This window comes from Jaculus jaculus, chromosome 4, assembly GCF_020740685.1.
Source record: "Jaculus jaculus isolate mJacJac1 chromosome 4, mJacJac1.mat.Y.cur, whole genome shotgun sequence".
Taxonomy (NCBI): Eukaryota; Metazoa; Chordata; class Mammalia; order Rodentia; family Dipodidae; genus Jaculus; species Jaculus jaculus.
This window is the reverse complement of record NC_059105.1, coordinates 32,276,231-32,294,742: the sequence shown is the minus strand read 5'-3', so window position 1 is coordinate 32,294,742 and position 18,512 is coordinate 32,276,231. Positions and strand designations below refer to the sequence as shown.

The window sequence follows — 18,512 nt, the reverse complement described above, 5'->3', positions numbered from 1 at the left end:
CCTAACCGCTAAGCTATTTCCTGGTTGCCGCCTGATTTTTTTTTTTTTTTAAATTGTATTTCTTGGGCTGGTTAAGGTGCTTGCCTGCAAAAGCTAAGAACTCATGTTCAAATCTCCAGGTCCCACATAGCCAGATGCACAGTGACACACAAGCACACCATGTCGCACATGTGCACAAGGGAGAATTCACTCTGTAGTCTCTGGGTGGCCTTGAACTCACACGATCCTCCTACCTCTGCCTCTCAGGTGCTGGCATTAAAGGCATGTGCCACCATGCCTGGCTTCATGGTATTTATTTTTTGCAAGCAGAGTGAGACACAGACAGACAGACACAGAGAGATAATGGGCATGTGAGGACCTCCAGCCACTGCAAATAAACCCCGGATGCATGTGCCACTTTGTGAACCTGGATTCACATGGGTACTGGGGAATTGAACCCAGTCATTAGGCTTTGTAGGCAAGTGCCTTAATCACTGAGTCATCTCTCCAACCCTCCTAGTATGGTTTTTTAAGATATATATATATGTTAGTTTTTCAAGGTAGGGTCTTACTGTAGCTCACGGTGACCTCGAACTCACGGTGATCCTCCTACCTCTGTCTCCCGAGTGCTGGGATTAAAGGTGTGCATCACCACGCCCGGCAAGATACAATTTTTTTAAATAGAAGCTTTAGGTTCATGGCAAAATTAAGAGAGGTAAGAGATGTCCTGTATCCTCCTTCCCTTACCCCACAGATGTATAGCTTTCCCTTTACCGACCACCTCTCCCCCCCATACACATACCAGATTGCTACACTTGTTCCAGTGGACAAGCCAACATGTGACCACCCAGAGTCCAGCAGCTAAAGTTGGCCTAGAGCCCAGTGTAGTGTTGGTACATTTCATGGCATTATGATCTTGCTTTGTTAATGTGTTTGTTGGTTTTTATTTTAGACAGTCAGTAGGAATCGAGCTTCATAGTTCTTGAATAGTATTTCTAAGAGGACATGCCAAATTCTTTATGTTATTGAGTGTGTGAATACTTTTTCACTAAAAGGGTGTAATATTGGGGTTTGAAAGATGGCTCAGCACTTACAGATGCTTGCTAGCAAAGCCCATAGGTTGCTGCAGTTTGATTCCCAAGCCACCACTTAAGCCTAACACAAAAAGTGGTATGATGTTAATTCTTTGACAAAATCTTTTAGATTCGAGAAGGACAACTAGAACCATATAGATACACTGAGGTTTGGGTGGCAGGGGTGGGGACAACATATGTAAAAGCAGCTTTTGTGACAGGGTCTCAATCTAGCCAAGGCTGACCTGGAACTCACTTTGTAGGCTGGCCTCAAACTCATGACAGATCTTCCTACCTCAGCCTCCTAAGCACTAGAATTAAAGGTGTCAGCCCTACTGTGGCTTTTATTTTATTTTATTGGGGGTGGGCAGAGTCTTTATGTTGTCAAGGGTGATCTTGTACTTCTGGTCATCTTGCCTCTATCTTGTGAGAGCTGGGATTATGTGCACATGCCACCATACCTGGTTTTGTGTAGTGCTGGAAATGGAACCTAGGGCTTCCTGCATGCTAGGCAGCCATCCTAGCCACATCCCCAGCGCCAAGCTGTGGTTTGTTGATATAGCTTGTTTTTGTGAGTTTCATTTTGGAAGGAGGTGTTCCTAAGTCACTATATATTCTTGAGAGAAAATTGGTAAGAGCCAGGCATGGTGTAGTGCAAACATGTAATCCTGTCACTTAGAGGCTCAGGTTGAAGGACTGAGGTCAATATGGCAAGCAGCTTCCATAGCAAGACTTTGATCTCAAAAACAAAACAAAACTAAACAAGATAGCCAAAAGGATGAGAATTATGTAAGTCTAAGCAGAAGACATGAAGTGCACAAACTTAAATAGATTAGTAAACAGTCTTGTCAGCACTGTCCACTTGGAATTTAGATTGGTTGCTTTTTGGTTTCGGTTGCTCTGTTAATGTCTTTTCACAGTTCTTTCTTTATTTTTTTAAAAACTTTTTTTTTTGTTATTTTTGTTTATTTACTTGAGAGAGACAAAGAGGGACAGAAAGAGGCAGATAGAGAGAGGGAGAGAGAATGGCCATGCCAGGGCCTGCAGCCACTGTAAACAAACTCCAGACACGTGCGCCCCCTTGTGCATCTGGCTAACGTGGGTCCTGGGGAGTCGAGCCTCGAACCGGGGTCCTTAGGCTTCACAGGCAAGCACCTAACCGTTAAGCCATCTCTCCAGCCCCTTTTCACAGTTCTTGATCTGCTCTGTGTGTGTGAGAAAGTTTAGTGTGAGGTAGGTATAGCAGCTATAGATAAATAGGAATTTTCTCTGAATTCCCTTGACAGTAATTTGTAGCATTCTTACTCTGCTGAGGGTATAGACTAATCCATTCTTGTTTCTTTATCACTTCTGGATTTGTTAATTGTTGCTTGTTGACTTTTAGGATATTATGCCTATACTCTTTATACTTCAAAGCAGTTAGATGGAACATACTATTTTATTCTAGGCATATTTTATAAAGCATTTTTTTCTAAAGTGAGCATGCCCATCTCAAAGCACTGTGAAAATGAGCTCCCACTTATTTTGGTTGGCTTAGAGCACATATAGAGTATCTGGAATTTTCAAGTGCCTCTGAATGCTTTCTGTTCTTGTTCTTGCCATGTATTTTGATGTGGAGCTAACTCTCATAGATATCTTGTCTTGGTTATATCTAATTAATTGTCTATGTAATATTATCACGTGTGCTTAGCTCAGGAAAAAGCATGAGACCTTTGCAGCATAGATTCGAAAGACCTGGTAGTATAAATTGGACAGAAAAACATACTTAGATGAGTGGACTACTAGTCTAGAAGTGATATAAAAATATTACTGTTTTGTTGTGTGTATCAATGCTGTTTGAGACTGGAACCATCAGGACTTTTATGTTAGTGTGGTTGTGTAAACTAGAAATGCTCATTATTAGCAGGGGTGACCCTACTTCTTAGCTTTGTATCTTTACTCAGTTGCCTACCCTCTTTGGCTTTAGTTCTTCTTTGGAAAGTGAATATAAGATCAGTACTCACTCATGGTGCCTGTTGATTCTGGATTAATAATGAACTATATATGAATTCCTTTAGCATAAAGTTTGGCATATAGTAAGTTATCAGTAAATTCTGTTTGCTGCTATCGGTTATAAATTTTTTATCTTTATTATTTGTTAATCTAAGCATACTTAGCAGAAATGCATAGTACTTTACCTTTAATATTTACTTAAAATAATTATAGAATGTTTACTTTGAAACATGTCTGTGTGTTAGGAATAGAAAACTTTTTACAAATTTGATAGAAAATGTGGTATATGGTAAAGGAACACTGATCCTATTTGTACAAGTGTAAATATGTTTGTAAAGGTTTACATAGCAATTAAAAGAAGATATATAATTGCTATGACTTATGAACGATAAGTTATTCATTTTCTTTAAAAATATTTTTTGAGGCAGGCCCAACAGACTGTTTTTTGGTTTGTTTTTTTTTCTATGTGAGAGAGAGGAGAGGGAGAGAATTGGCATGCCAGGACCTCCAGCCACTGTAGTCAAACTCCAAATGCATGCATCACCTTGTGCTTCTGGTTTATGCAGGATTTGAAGAGTTGAGCATGGGTCCTTAGACTTCACAGGCAAGCACATTAACTGCTAAGCCATCTCTCCAGCCCTTTTTAAAATGTGTGTTTATTTGAGAGAGTAAGGCAGAGAGAGATAATTATTCATTCTTGTCCTTATTCTACATGGGAGTTTTGTTTTACTAGCTGTAAAGAAGAGAATGACATGACAATAGTGATATGCTCAGCATTGATTACATGGAGGAAGTTAAAGAGGTCTAGTATTTTAGCTTCTTTGACTTCCTTATTGGTGTAATTGTGTCCCATTAAAAACTGAAAAATGTATGTGGTTTACATCAGTCTTTTGTATTTGCCTTAAAGTTTTTATGGGATTAAATCTGATTATCAAGATAAAGTTGTTTTTTATTTTCAGATATCAACTATTGCAGAAAGTGAAGATTCACAGGAATCAGTGGATAGTGTAACTGATTCCCAAAAACGAAGGGAAATTCTTTCAAGGAGGCCTTCCTACAGGTATGGAATGTAATAGGGTCAAAGATGTGCAGGAAGGTTTGGGATGGATAGGTACAGCCAGCTAGGGATGTCAAATTTTGATAAACTGTTCAAGCCAGAACCTTGTAGATTACTTCTCATGTCATTGTACTTTTCAAATAACTTGAAACTTGTACAGAATAAGAGCATTCTGAATTAGCTTTTTCTGTGTTTCTGATTTTGCAGCTAATTACTGCTATTCTATTAAAATGTTTAGAGTCATTTGATAAGATCATAATATCTTTTAGTTTTATGTCAACTCTGAGGCTATGCTGTTTATCTACTTAAGCTATATAGTTTATAAATCACATTTTATGCTGTGATACTTAGCACATAACTAATTTGCTAATTTTTTCTTGGTGATGATTGGCTAACATCCTCTAGGTTTTCTTTTCTTTTTTTTAAAATTATTTATTTATTTATTTAAGAACGACAGACACAGAGAGAAAGACAGATAGAGGGAGAGAGAGGGAATGGGCGTGCCAGGGCTTCCAGCCTCTGCAAAGGAACTCCAGACGCGTGCGCCCCCTTGTGCATCTGGCTAACGTGGGACCTGGGGAATTGAGCCTCGAACCAGGGTCCTTAGGCTTCACAGGCAAGCGCTTAACCGCTAAGCCATCTCTCCAGCCCAAGTTTTATTTTCTTTTAAAGATTTTTTATTTGCAAGCAGAGAGATGAGGGGAGAGAGAATGAAACAGAGGAGAGAGAATGAATGTGCATGTATGTCAAGGCCTTTAGCCACTGCAAATGAACTTCAGACATATGTGCTACTTTGTGCATCTCGCTTTATATAGATACTGGGAATTGAACCTGGGTCCCTAGGCTTTGTGACATCCTATCCTCTAGTCGTTTGTTTGTTTTGTGGGGTAGGTTCTCATTCTAGCCAGGCTGACCTGGAATTCACTATGTAGTCTCCTGCTGGCCTTGAACTTATTGATCCTCTTACTTCAGCCTCCCCAGTGCTGGATTTAAAGATGTGCACCACTATGCCCAGCACAGAGAGAAGAGAAGGAAGAGAGAGAGAGAGAATAGACATGCCAGAGTCTCTAGCCATAGCAGACAAATTCTGCACACATGTGCCATTTTGTGCATCTGACTTTATGTGGATATTGAAGAATCAGACTCATATTGTTAGGCTTTTTATAGGCAAGAACCTTAACTGCTGTGCCATCTCTCTCCAGTTGCCATCCTCTAGTTTTTTAAGTTCAGCTGTTGACATTGCCTAGTCAACCCATACTTTAAACCTTGAAAGTAGACCAGAAACATTTGATGTATAGTATTAATAGCTCTGTGACTTAGGTTAGTGGCCTAGCCTCTTTTATACCTTAGTTCTATGTAAAGTGGATATTAAATCTAGACTAACTATATTGATGAAAGGCAAGTTCACATCTTGACAAATTACTTTGAAATTTAGAAAATTTCATATTTTTAAAATTATTTCTTATTGGTAGCCTGAATTCCGTTTTTTTTTTTTTTTTTAAGAACTTTCATTTATTTGCAAGCAGAGAGAAATAGAAGAGATACAGACAGAATGGGCATGCTAGGTCCTTTACCTGCTGCAGATGAACTCCAGGTGTATGCACTAGTTTGTGCATCTGGGTACTGGGAATCTAATATGGGTTGTTAGGCTTTTTTTAGGCAAGCACCTTAACTACTGGGCCATCTCTCCAGCTTCTACTTGTTTCTTTCTCTCTCTCACATACACGCTCAGCTAAGTTCTCCCATCTTAAGTAATTAATAATTCTAAATGAATGTCTATAAATGGATTGAGGGGTTTTTATTTATTTATTTATTTTTGGATTGAGGTTTTTTTTGGGGGGGGGGTTTCGAGGTAGGGTCTCACTCTGGTCCAGGCTGACCTGGAATTAACTATGTCATCTCAGGGTGGCCTTGAACTCATGGCAATCCTCCCACCTCTGCCTGCCGAGTGCTGGGATTAAAGGCATGTGCCACCACGCCCGGCTGGATTGAGGTTTTTTAAATGCACTTATACTTAGAAATTTTTGGTTTTAAAGATAGCAAGAACTAGATTTTACCACTTAAGTATATTTCATGTTAGTAGATAATACCTTTCATCCTGAAGCAAATCCAATAAAGTATTAAGAATTAAGTAACATGGCTTCTCTCTATATATAAACTAGGCATATCTTAGCTATAAGCCTCATAAGATACCTCTTAATTGGCTTATAGACTGAAAATCATAGCAGAAATTGTTTAAACAATTAAACTTCAATAATCGGATGAAAACTTCATGAGAGCAGACATGTAGAGTAAGAATTATGAAAAATACTGCTATCTTCTCTTACAGACTTTTACACTGGGATACTAGTCTTTTACATTTATGAATTCTTGAAACCTAGCCTCTATATCTTTTTGTTCTGTTTTGTTTTTTGAGGTAGGGTCTTGTTCTAGCCCAGGCTGAGCTGGAATTCACTATGAACTCTCAAGGTGGCCTCAAACTCATGATCCTTCTACCTCTGCCTCCCGAGTTCTGGGATTTAAGGCGTGTGCCACTATGCCTGGCTAACCCTGTCTTAAAAATCAAAATAAAACATATACAAACACTTATAGGCACACTGGTTATATTAGTTTCTAATTTTTATATTTGACAGCTTGATTTTTTGGAGTGTATTCATATGTCATTGTATTTTAAGCTTTTTTCCTAAGCACTTATATCTTTTACTAGTTTTCTAAACTTTATTATTTGTACTTAACTGGTAAGTTAGTATCATTCTCTATTTTTCTAGGAAAATTTTGAATGACTTATCTTCTGATGCACCAGGAGTGCCAAGGATTGAAGAAGAGAAGTCAGAAGAGGAAACTTCAGCCCCTGCCATCACCACTGTAACGGTGCCAACTCCAATTTATCAAACGAGCAGTGGACAATACAGTAAGTAATTAAAAGTATTTCTATTTTAAAAACTACATAGAAAAACTAGTTGTTAATTTTCTTTAAAGACATCATATTCTTTAAACTCAAATCCTGAGTGTTCCTGTTCACTTTATAGAAGGAGGCTATCATGCAAATATTTTCAACAGACACATATTTAGTTGTTTTTCTGAGATGTATAAAGAAGTCTGAAATTTTTTGCATTACTAAATAAAACTTCTTAGATTTGGGGCTGAAGGGATGGCTTAAGAGGTTAAAGCACTTGTCTACAAAACCAAAGGACCCAGGTTTAATTCCCCAGGACCCACATAGATGCACAAGGTGGCACACGCGTCTAGAGTTTGTTTGCAGTGACTAAAGACCCTGGTGCACCCAGTTTTATAATCTGCCCCCCTCTCTCAAATAAGTTTAAAAAAAATAAAAAACTAAAGCCAGGCCTGGCGGCACACGCCTTTAATCCTAGCACTCAGGAGACAGAGGTAGGAGAATCACAGTGAGTTCAAGGTCACCCTGAGACTACATAGTTAATTCCAGGACAGCCTGAGCTAGAGTGAAATCCTACCTTGAAAAACAAAAACCAAAACAAAACAAAAAACTTTTTAGATCTTTAGTACTTATTTGATGTTAAGAGAGAGCATGAGTTTTTTCAGATAATGGAAAACATCTTTCTTTATGGTTAACACCACAAATAATACTATCAATTTTATCTAATTATTTTGCCCTCTAAAAATAGTATTTTAAAATCTTTTATGTTTCAAGTAGAAGTGGCTTAGGCATGATGCCTGTGTTCAGTTATTTGTTGGGTGCCTATTACATGCCCACCAACTGTAGAGTGAGTTCAAGTAGAAAAGTAAAATTATATTTATTACTTATGTTAAAGATATTTAATATTGGGACAACAGATATTAACTCATTATGTAATCAGTGCTAAATTTGGATTATAAGTAAGACCTCTGCATTAAATTATGTTCAAAAGGAATTTGACATTTTTCCACTTTTCTTTTTTTTAATTACTGACATGCATTATAAAATGCAGTGCAGTCTTAGTACATTTATGTTGTCAAAATTGGATGTGGTTTTTCTGAGCAGAAAGTTATTTGGTTACATCAAATCTTTCTTGGTAATGCTATTGTCTGTAATAATTTCTCCTAGATTATGTTTTGCACGCTATTCTACATGGAGTTTAGTGTATTTCAAAGGTCCTTTGTGGCATAAATTAAACTTGTAACAAAATTCATTGGATTTTAGTCGCCATTACCCAGGGAGGAGCAATCCAACTGGCTAACAATGGTACTGATGGGGTACAAGGTCTGCAAACATTAACCATGACGAATGCAGCTGCCACTCAGCCTGGTACTACCATTCTGCAATATGCACAGACCACTGATGGACAGCAGATCCTAGTACCCAGCAACCAAGTTGTTGTTCAAGGTAAGGGAATTCAGAATTCATAAGTATGGTACATTTTTTTAAAGACTAAAATTTTGTACACTCAGAAAAAGTAAGTATCGTGCTGCAGAGCACTATTAAAATGTAGTTAATTTTCCTTCAGTATAGATTTAAATAATAAAGATTTAGCAATATATTTAATATATTTCTATTTTTTATGAAACCTTGCTGGATGTGGTGGCACAGGCTTTTCATCGCCTTTAAACTCAGCACTTGGGAGGCAGAGCTAGGAGGATCACTATTAAGTTCCAGGTCACCCTGGGCTAGAGTGAGACCCTACCTCTGAGTCCCCCCCCAAAAAAATCTTCCATTATTCCACTTGGATGAAAATGTCATGGCATAAAAACAACTATTTTAGCTTTTATAGTGTACTTTTAATGCTTTTAGTATTTGGGGGAAAGAAAAACAGGATGGGTCAGGAGGAAAGATGAGGAAATCAGGAGTTAGGAAAAATGGCTTCTCGAATCTGCTTTCTGACCTCAGAATAAGACCCAACCACTCTAGTCTTCAGCTTTGGGTCAAATGAAAGCTGTGCTAAGTCACTGGTGAGAACCTTTGGAGACTCAGGCTTCTGTTTCTATGATTTTTTGTTCAAAAGAAATTTAGTTTCTTTTTTTTTCTAAAACCACCTTTTTTTGTCAATTTCAAATGTAAACATTTCAAAAGATCAAAAAATTGTGCCAATGTATAATTCTTAGCACTGAAATCCTCGATGGATTGTACCATAGTGTTTTTCTGCTATTTTGTAAATAAATACACACATACACACACACACATACACACACACACACACACACACACACACACACACTCACTTTGTTTCAGGGATCTATGGATAATGTTATTTCCCATTGAATTTGTTTTGAATATTTCAAGACTATAATTTATACCAAATTAAAAATTTGTAGATTGAAGAAGTAATAAATTTTCTTCCAAAATATTATTGTTAATGAATTTTGACTCTGTTATTTAATGACAAGTATATCAGTTTGCCATGGATAGTTACTTTGAATAATTCTAAAATATAAGTGGAAACTCATAAATTATTTAAAGGACCCCAGTATATTCTGTTACAGGACAGGTGATATTTAAAAAATAATATTTCATACATTAATAGGAATGTAACACCTTTTCACTGTACATGTAAATCAGGGTATGAGATAATTTGAATTATGAACATAAGTTTGAAGATGGTAACATGTTTAGTATATAAATGTTTTCCACTAAACTACACAGTCGGATAGATACTTCTGTCTGATGTGGATGAATTTATAAAGACCTTCAAATTCTTTCAGAAAGTGCCAGCTTACTCTCTAGGAGAGTGTCATAAACTTTTTTAGAAGCAACATGCAAATAGCAATTCTGTTTCTTTTCACAAATACTGGATTGTGTAGGTAGAAAAATACAACTTGAATTTATTTAGTTATTAGCATTTAGATCAAAACAATGTTTACAAATAGTATAATTGGCAGCAAGTAACACTTTTTTATACTTTCAGTTTTGTTTGAATTAAAAATTTGTAACAGTTGACCATAATGCTTTATTTTCTCTTCCATTTTGCTACTTTATGAAAAATCATGGTCGTTTTTATGTCGTGGCAAGAGTCTACTTGAAATTTTTTAATATGAATTTACCAATATCAAAGGAGGACATTGAGGACTATATCTAGGAAGATCATCTATGCTTGGCCCTACTTCCCTTTTAGACTTAAGGTTGGTAAGCATGTTAACCACAGAACAGATCTCCATTCCAATAAAAGATAAATGTGAGACCCAACAGATACAGGTTAAGACATCTTTTACCCATGTCCATACTAATAAATGCAGTACATTGGGATTTATTTTCTCAGTAATGACCCCAAGTGCTGATTTTTCTCAACCTTTTAGCCAGAATCATCTGTTTCTTGTTTCCCTTCTAATCCAATGAACTATGTTTAGATTGATGATTGACACAGTTGAATTAAATTTCAGTATTTTCTGTGTCTCACATTGTGTTCACTATTTCTTTATAGCTGCCTCTGGTGATGTACAAACATACCAGATTCGCACAGCACCCACGAGCACTATTGCCCCTGGAGTTGTGATGGCCTCCTCCCCAGCACTTCCTACACAGCCTGCAGAAGAAGCAGCACGAAAGAGAGAGGTTCGTCTAATGAAGAACAGGTACATACATTACAGTGTGTCAAGAATGTCTGCAGATTCCTGCCATGTTGGCCTTCATATCTACAGACAATAGGTTCTTTGTATTAATTTTTTTTCCCTTATAAAATGGATGGATCTTGAAAAAAACGTACTTACTTTAGTAAGTTGCATTTAGAAAATAACTGATGGGATTGTAGATCAGCCTTTAATCATGAAGTACTTTTAAAATATATACATATGTTTTTAATTGATTTGACAGAGAAAGAGGGAGAGGGAGAGAGAATGGGTGCGCAAGGCCCTCCAGCCATTGCAAACGAACTCCAGATGCGTGCACCCCCTTGTGCAGCTGGCTTGAGTGAGCCCTGGAGAATCGAGCCTGGGTCCTTTGGCTTTGCAGGCAAATGCCTTAACCTCTAAGCCATTCAACCAGCCCATGAAGTACTTTTATCATAATTTCTCCACTGGAGATTTAATATATAGCTTTACTATGCTTATGCTTTAAGCTTTACAAGCTGGATATTTTATTTAAATATTTTTTCAAGGATAATATTTAAAATTCAAAGTGCCATGTATACTAACATTACATGTGAATTTATTTGTGTGTTAAATTCATATGTATTAAATGTGTGTTGGCCATTCTGTGTTTTAATGAATATTCTTTCTCTTTTTATTTGCTTATTTGCCTTTTTAAGACAATATCTTGCTATGTAGTCCAGATAGGACTGTAACTAATCATGATCCTTTGGCCTCAGCTTCCTGAATACTGGGATTACAAAAATATGCTACCACTTTAGCGTTTAGTATCTTCTTGGCCAGGAGTAGTGCATGCCTTAAATTCTAGCACTTGGGAAGGTAGAGGATCGTTGTGAGTTCCAGGTCAGCCTGGAACTACAAAGTAAGTTCCAGGCCACCCTAAGCTAGAGTTAGACCCTATTTAGAAAAGCAAAAAAATAAATAAGTATCCTTTTTATTCAATGTCAGTTTAATATATAAACAGTCTTTGAAACTATATTTATTCTAAAAATACCATGTGACTGTCGAAGTCTTAAAATAGAGCCTTTAACACAGAGTACTGCTTATCAGAATCTATGAATATAAAGTCATATCCAGTATCTCATTTTCTACAAGTGGTTTACACACACACACACACACACACACACACACACACACACACACACAGAGGGGAGGGAGGGAGGGAGTTAATTAATTACTAGTTAGTCCATGCCTTTAATCCTGGCACTTGCAACACAGAGGTAGGAGTATTGCCATGAGTTAAAAGTCATTATTTAAGCCAGGCGTGGTGGCACATGCCTTTAATCCCAGTACTCGGGAGGCAGAGGTAGGAAGATCGCCATGAGTTTGAGGCCACCCTGAGACTCCATAGTGAATTCCAGGTCAGCCTGGGCTAGAGTGAGACCCTACCTTGATAAAACAAAAAAAAAGTCATTATTTAAAGATTCAAATGTGGAAATATGAAAGCTGTAGTATATAAAGATACAAAAAGTTTGAAATTGGTGAAAATATTCTAGTTTTCCAAGATTTTTTTTTTTTTTTTTTTGAGGTAGGATCTCACTGTAGCCCAGGCTGACTATGTAGTCTCTGGGTGGCCTTGAACGCATGATGGTCCTCCTACTTCTGCCTTCCTAGTGCTGGCATTAAAGGCATGTGGCACCACATCTGGTTCCCAAGATTTTTTTTTTCTGGTTATTTTTAAAATTTTTTTAAAAATTTTTATTAGCATTTTCCATGATTATAAAAAAAATATCCCATGGAAATTCCATTCTCCATCATATTACTTCCCCATCTCAATCATTGTACTTACATATATACAATATCAACCTATTCCAAGATTCTTTACTGTGATGGAGTGAACAAATCAGAAACTCAGTTTGGAAGAATGTAGCTTCACGATTTGGCTTCACCCTTAGCTGTTGGTCTGCCCCCTTCCTTCCTCCCTCCCTCCCTCCCTCCCTTCCTTCCTTCCTTCCTTCCTTCCTTCCTTCCTTCCTTCCTTCCCTGCCTCTCTCCCTCCTACCTTTCTTTTCTTTTTTACTTTTCTTTTTTTTCTTTCTTAGTAGGGTCTCACTATAGCCTAGGCTAAGCTGGAATTCACTCTGTAGACCCAGGCTGGCCTCAAAACTCAAAATAATCTTCCTACCTCTGCCTCCTGAGTGCTGGGATTAAAGTTGTTCATGGCTACTATTGACTTTGTAAATTTCGGTTTTCTGCATTGTCAAATTAAGACTCCACCTCCTAGCCAAAGTGTTGTTTCAAGGGTCATGTAAGATTATAATACCCCTGAAAGCATTTTATAGCAGAAGGGCTCTATTGAAATGGTTTTTTTTATGAGCAGTTTCATATTTCAGCAGATCAAGTCCTTTGTTCCTAAAATATCCTTAGCTGTCAGTCACTGTGTTAATAAATTATATTTAAGCTCTGAGGTGGCAGAGCCACTCTAAGGTGTTAGGGAAAAGTTGGAAAAGAAGAAGCCTACTGACTTTCATATGTACTCTTTTAAGTACTTTTTTTAAGATACTAAATAACCATGTGAATGGTGCATTCATATTTAAATATATTTGAAAGTACAAAGGTCTAAGGTCTGGGGTGATAGATGATTCAGTAGGTATGAGGACCAGAGATTACCTAGGGGCAGAGACTGGAGAATCATTGGACTCTCTTGTCAGCCAGTCTGACTCTGCAGCTCTGGGTTTAGGGAAAGATTCCATCACAAGGAAGCACAAACCAGATGTTCTCTGGCCTCTGCACATATCTACGCATAACACATATCATATCACACACCACACATATTTTACATGTGTGCCAAAAACAAATGTTGAATATGTAAATTAAACTGTGCACTTAAATCTTTTCAGATTTAAAATATTTGAGGAAATGGTTGACCCTTTTTAAAATTAGAAACAATTCTATTCAAGAAGTCTCAAGAAAGGCTTGGTGGTTAAGGTGCTCTAACAACTCCAGTTGAATTCCCCAGTATCCACATAAAGCCATACGTATAGAGTGGCACATACATCTGGAGTTTGTTTGCAACGGCTAGAGGCTGTGGTACACCCGTTCTCTGTCTCTGTTTCTTTCTTCTCTCTTTTAGGTAGGGTCTCACTCTGGCCCAGGACTGACCTGGAATTCACTATGTAGTCTCAGACTGGCCTCCAACTCACAGTGATCCTCCTATCTCAGCTTCCTGAATGCCTGGCACATGTTCCCCCTGCCCCATCTGCATGCATCTGGAGTTTGTTTGCAGTGTCTGGAAGCCCTGGTGTGCCTATCCTCTCTGTATCTGCCTTCTTCCTTTCTCTTTCTCTCAAATAAATAAAATTAAAAAGCTGGGTGTGGTAGCACACACCTTTAATCCCAACATTCAGGAGGCAGAGGTAGGAGGATTGTCATGAGTTCAAGGCCACCATGAAGACTGCCAAGTGAATTCCAGGTAGGCCTGGGCTAGAGCGAGACCCTACCTTGGAAAACCAAAAAATAAATCAATAAGTTAAAAAAAAATCCTTTTGCTTATAAAATGCAACAGAAGGACTTTAATTATATTATGTCTGTGTTATTTGGCTCTGAAACAAAAATGTTCCCCTTATACAGAAAAGATTAGCAAAGTAGTGAAATTAATGCATGAGGGGATATCACTGTAGTATGTCCTCTACTCCCCCCCCCATACTGGAGGTTGGCCCTAGATACAAGGACCGTGTGCATACTAGGCTTATACTCTACAACTGATATGTGTGTGTGTGTGTGTGTGTGTGTGTGTGTGTGTGTGTGTGTGTATGTCCATCCCTTTAAAAAAACTTTTTTTGAGAGAAGGTCTTTATTGACCTGGAACTTACTATGTAGCCCAGGCAAGCTTTGAACTTTGAGTCTTTTCTCACCCTCCTGAACAGTTTGGATTACAGGTCTCTGCTGCTTGCTTCTTACCTGCTCTAGAAACCAACCGAGAACATTGCCCATTTGTGAAAACTTGTTAAATTTACTGGCAGACATAATTTCCTTTTCATTTATTTTTCCTTTGGGTTTATAATTTCTCTGTGTTAGTCAAGTTTCTTCAAGTCAACTGTAACAAAATACCTGAAAAGTCAGTGTAAAGAAGGAAAAATTTTGTTTGGTTCTCAGTGTCAGCAGCCAATGGTCACATGGTTCCAGTGTTTCTGGTAAGCTAGGAGCATGCAGTGGAATCAAGTGGCTCACGTCATGGGAGACCAGAGGCAGAGAAAGAAAATGATTGAAAGAGAAGACAGCCTCCAAGAGCACATCCCAAAGACCCACTCCATTTAAGTAGGTCTTACCTCCTAGGCTTCTAGCTCCTCCCAATATCACATTAAATCCCTGTCAGTGGATTAATCTATTGGTGAGGTCAGAGCCCTCGAGTTAATTCTCAGGTCCACCTCAAGACATTGCTTCACTGAGGGCTAAAAGCTCCTTCACATGAGGTTTTTAGAGGAGGACATTCCAGATCCAAAGCATAAACTTTTACCACCCATCCATCTCCCCAACTAGGAATAAGAATACAGTTCTTGAGGGTTTACTTACATCACTTCTACTGAAAACCTACCTGGTTTAACTATACACTATAATAAAAGGATTTTGATGGGATTTAGTTACACTGTCCTTAAAATTAAAAGCAAACTTCCTACAGACTATTATAGTTCCCTTTCCCTTTATTACCAGATTACTGCTGCCTCTACTTTTCAGCTTCACTAGAAGCTGGCTTCCGTGACCTCCGTATATCTCACATGTCTTAGAAAAGTCCAGATCTTCCATACAACTGGCAGGTCTAGTATGATCTTCATTATTCATCTCTGGAGTATGCAACAGTTTTGAATGCTCATTGCCTTAAACTTTTCTTAGCTTACATAAGTCACAGTATGCACACTGGCCACTCACTATATTTACTGTTTTATATATAAATAATAGATGTATAGCGAGGTATGTTTAAAAAAAAAAAGCTCAGTATATAGTCAAAGGTTCTGCCTTTTAAAAAACTGGTAGAACAAATTTAAGCTGGTGTCTCCTGCCAAAACCTGTGAAAATTCTATTCATTGTTGTACCTCTGAGCAGAGCACATGGCAGTGTATTAGAGTGTTCAACACCAGGATGTTAAAAGTGGAATATTTTCTTGGGCTGTTCATTTTTCTCAAAGAGTCAAGATAATGTATAAACATTTGAAAGGTGAAATTAAGAGGTTTGAAAGAAGTTCACACAGTAGTGATTCCCTGGGTTGTGCCTTCAGAATTCCCATGATAGTTTTCTTTTATTATTGTGGGTACTTCAGTGGAGTGGAAGCACTGTCCAGGACATAGTTAGTCCCTCATGTACATCAAACACAGCCTATCTTCAACTAAACTGGATGGGAAAAGGTTGGGGAAACCCACAGTTCTATACTGTCAAAACTGCTATTAATTCTAAAACAAAGATAAGGGGCAAACAAATATAGTGTTGCTATGATGACAGTCACAAAATCTCTTCCTCACTTACAAGTTACACTTAGGTAAGTAGAAGTCAGTTGCCTGTGGCTTGCTGTTACATCCCATCTCACTGCCATCTGGTTTAAGGATCCCCCCTGAAGGAGCAGCAGTGCCTGTAAGACATGACGTTCTTGTGGCAGTACAAGCGCAGTGTTTTTTTTGTTTGTTTGTTTTTCGAGGTAGGGTCTCACTCTTGTCCAGGCTGACCTGGAATTAACTCTGTAGTCTCAGGGTGGCCTCAAACTCATGGCGATCCTCCTACTCTGCCTCCCAAGTGCTGGGATTAAAGGCGTGCGCCACCACACCCGGCAAGCGCAGTGTTTTGATTGAAGACAAACCCAAAGTCAGCGGAGCATAGGTGGGAATTCTTCCTGTAGGGAGGGAAGAATTGTGAAAATAATACAGTCTATCACCCTTGCCTTTATATAACCTAGAATGTAGAGGGGGTTTAAAATACAGAGGTAACAAATAGTTAGATATGACTGTAAAAATATTTTTTAATCTGTTCACCAAAAAAACCCACACAGATAAAAATAACACAACAAATAATAATGTCTGATTAGAGTTGAGGCTATGAGTAGTCAGATTTCTAGAAAACAAATATAAGATAAAATATAAAAGTTTAGCTGGGCATGGTGGCGTACACCTTTAATCCCAGTACTCGGGAGGCAGAGGTAGGAGGATCACCATGAGTTCGAGGCCACCCTGAGACTCCATAGTGAATTCCAGGTCAGCCTGAACAGTGAGACCCTATCTCGAAAAACAAAAACCAAAAAAATAGAAAAGTTTCCCAACAGCTAAAGTGAATTTGATAAAAATCAAGGTACTTTCATTCAGTTGTGTACAGCTCTCTGTTAAGAATAAAAATAGACCCATTTTTTATTGATAGGAAGATGTTCTTGGTGGAGAACAACAGATTACCAAAGGATTGGTGTATTATCATTTAAAAAAAATCTGTGATTATACAAACAACGAGCTTATAAGTAAACTAGAAATCCTAACACCTAATTGTACCGTGCATATGTTAACATCCTATTTTCCTTTAGTACAAAATACATAGTACTTTTTTTGCTCATGTGTGTGTGTGGAGTATGTGCATGTATAAGTGCTCTTGCATTGTTCAATGTTCTCACCTATGGTGACATGTGCTTTCCTGTGGTTGCTGAAACAAAATGGGTATCTCACTTCACTGCTGTTCTATTATTTGAGCTATTTGAGCCAGTCTCTTACCACAGAACTTGCTGTCCCTCTCCCACACTTCTGGGAGTCTCAGATTTCTGTTTCTTTACAGGACTGGGGTTATAGACACATGGTCACACCCATCTGTTTATGTGGGTCCTAAGGGATCGAATTTAATCAGTCTCAGGAACTGTATGTACATTTCAAAAGGTGATTATTTGACCTTTTACTTGAATTAGTTTTAGATTTACAAACAAATTATAAAAACAAACTAGTGTAGTTTCATTCAAACCTCACTCATTTCGCCCAGCTCTTCTGAGTGCTCACCAGTGTCCTAAGACTAGGAGGTTGCCCTTCCTTTGAAGATTGGTTCAAACGGGACGTGGTGGACTCCTGTAATCATTACGCTTAGGTAGGATTGTTAGTTTGAGGCCAGCCTGAGCTATATAATAGCAAGACCCTGGCCTAGCATCAGGATGGGAGACTGTCATTCTATAATGCACATAACTTACCAGTTTCTTGTCCCTCCCTCTCAGCTGCTATTCCTTTCTCTGGGCCTGTATACAGAGTACACAGAACTCTCTAGTCTTGCCCAACTGCCTCATGGGTTCCCCCCCAAAAAGCCTATAAGAACATGCAAATCCCCTAGTTACTATAGTCTTAACTTGAACACAACCCCTAAGCTTACGCTCTGGCCTTTACCAAATTTTCACCTGTTTTAGATGAAATAGTAGATTCTTTTTTCTGTGGTCCAGTTGCCTCACCACGTGAGGTGAAGATGTGTTGAAATCTTCTTTGCTGAGGCATTGTTTCTATAATCATAGTAGTCAGTCCTCTCTGACAATGTTAGGAATAACCTTTATTCTGTCTGTATTACTGGGCTGAAGCAAGAAACCAATACGTGTATGTTTAAATTAAATCATGCAGAAAGACTGGAAAGACCTGTACAAATTTGTGAGTTTTTTCATTATTATTAGTTATATACACAATGTATACAGTCAAGTTGGTATCATCGTTAGCCTCCTCCCTGTCCTCCCCCCTCCTGGAGGGACCCTCCTCATTGGGGAATATGTGAGTCATGCATTGTGGGGGTAGCCATCAGTTATGGATAAGAGGCAACCTCTCTGCATAATGACCCCACATACAGCTCTAACAATCTTTCCACCCCCTCTTCCACAAATTTCCCTTAGCCATGTTGGGTTCATTTTAGGTTTACTTCAGTGATGAGGTCTTGAGAGCCTCTGTGTCTCT

General features: G+C 38.3%; 1 protein-coding gene across 6 annotated transcripts in view; it reads left to right on the top strand.

The window, feature by feature from the left end:
* Creb1 (cAMP responsive element binding protein 1) overlaps window positions 1-18,512 on the top strand; it is a 77,982-nt gene that overhangs the window by 39,110 nt on the left and 20,360 nt on the right. For 5 of the 6 annotated variants that reach the window (XM_045146812.1, XM_045146813.1, XM_004653543.2 and 2 more), the window contains 4 exons: window positions 4,004-4,104; window positions 6,870-7,012; window positions 8,261-8,443; window positions 10,473-10,623. In XM_045146812.1, coding sequence (XP_045002747.1) covers window positions 4,004-4,104; window positions 6,870-7,012; window positions 8,261-8,443; window positions 10,473-10,623 — 578 coding nt within the window. Of the gene's footprint in view, window positions 1-4,003; window positions 4,105-6,869; window positions 7,013-8,260; window positions 8,444-10,472; window positions 10,624-15,285; window positions 15,390-18,512 lie in introns of all 6 variants that reach the window. The other variant, XR_006636746.1, reaches the window with a different exon arrangement.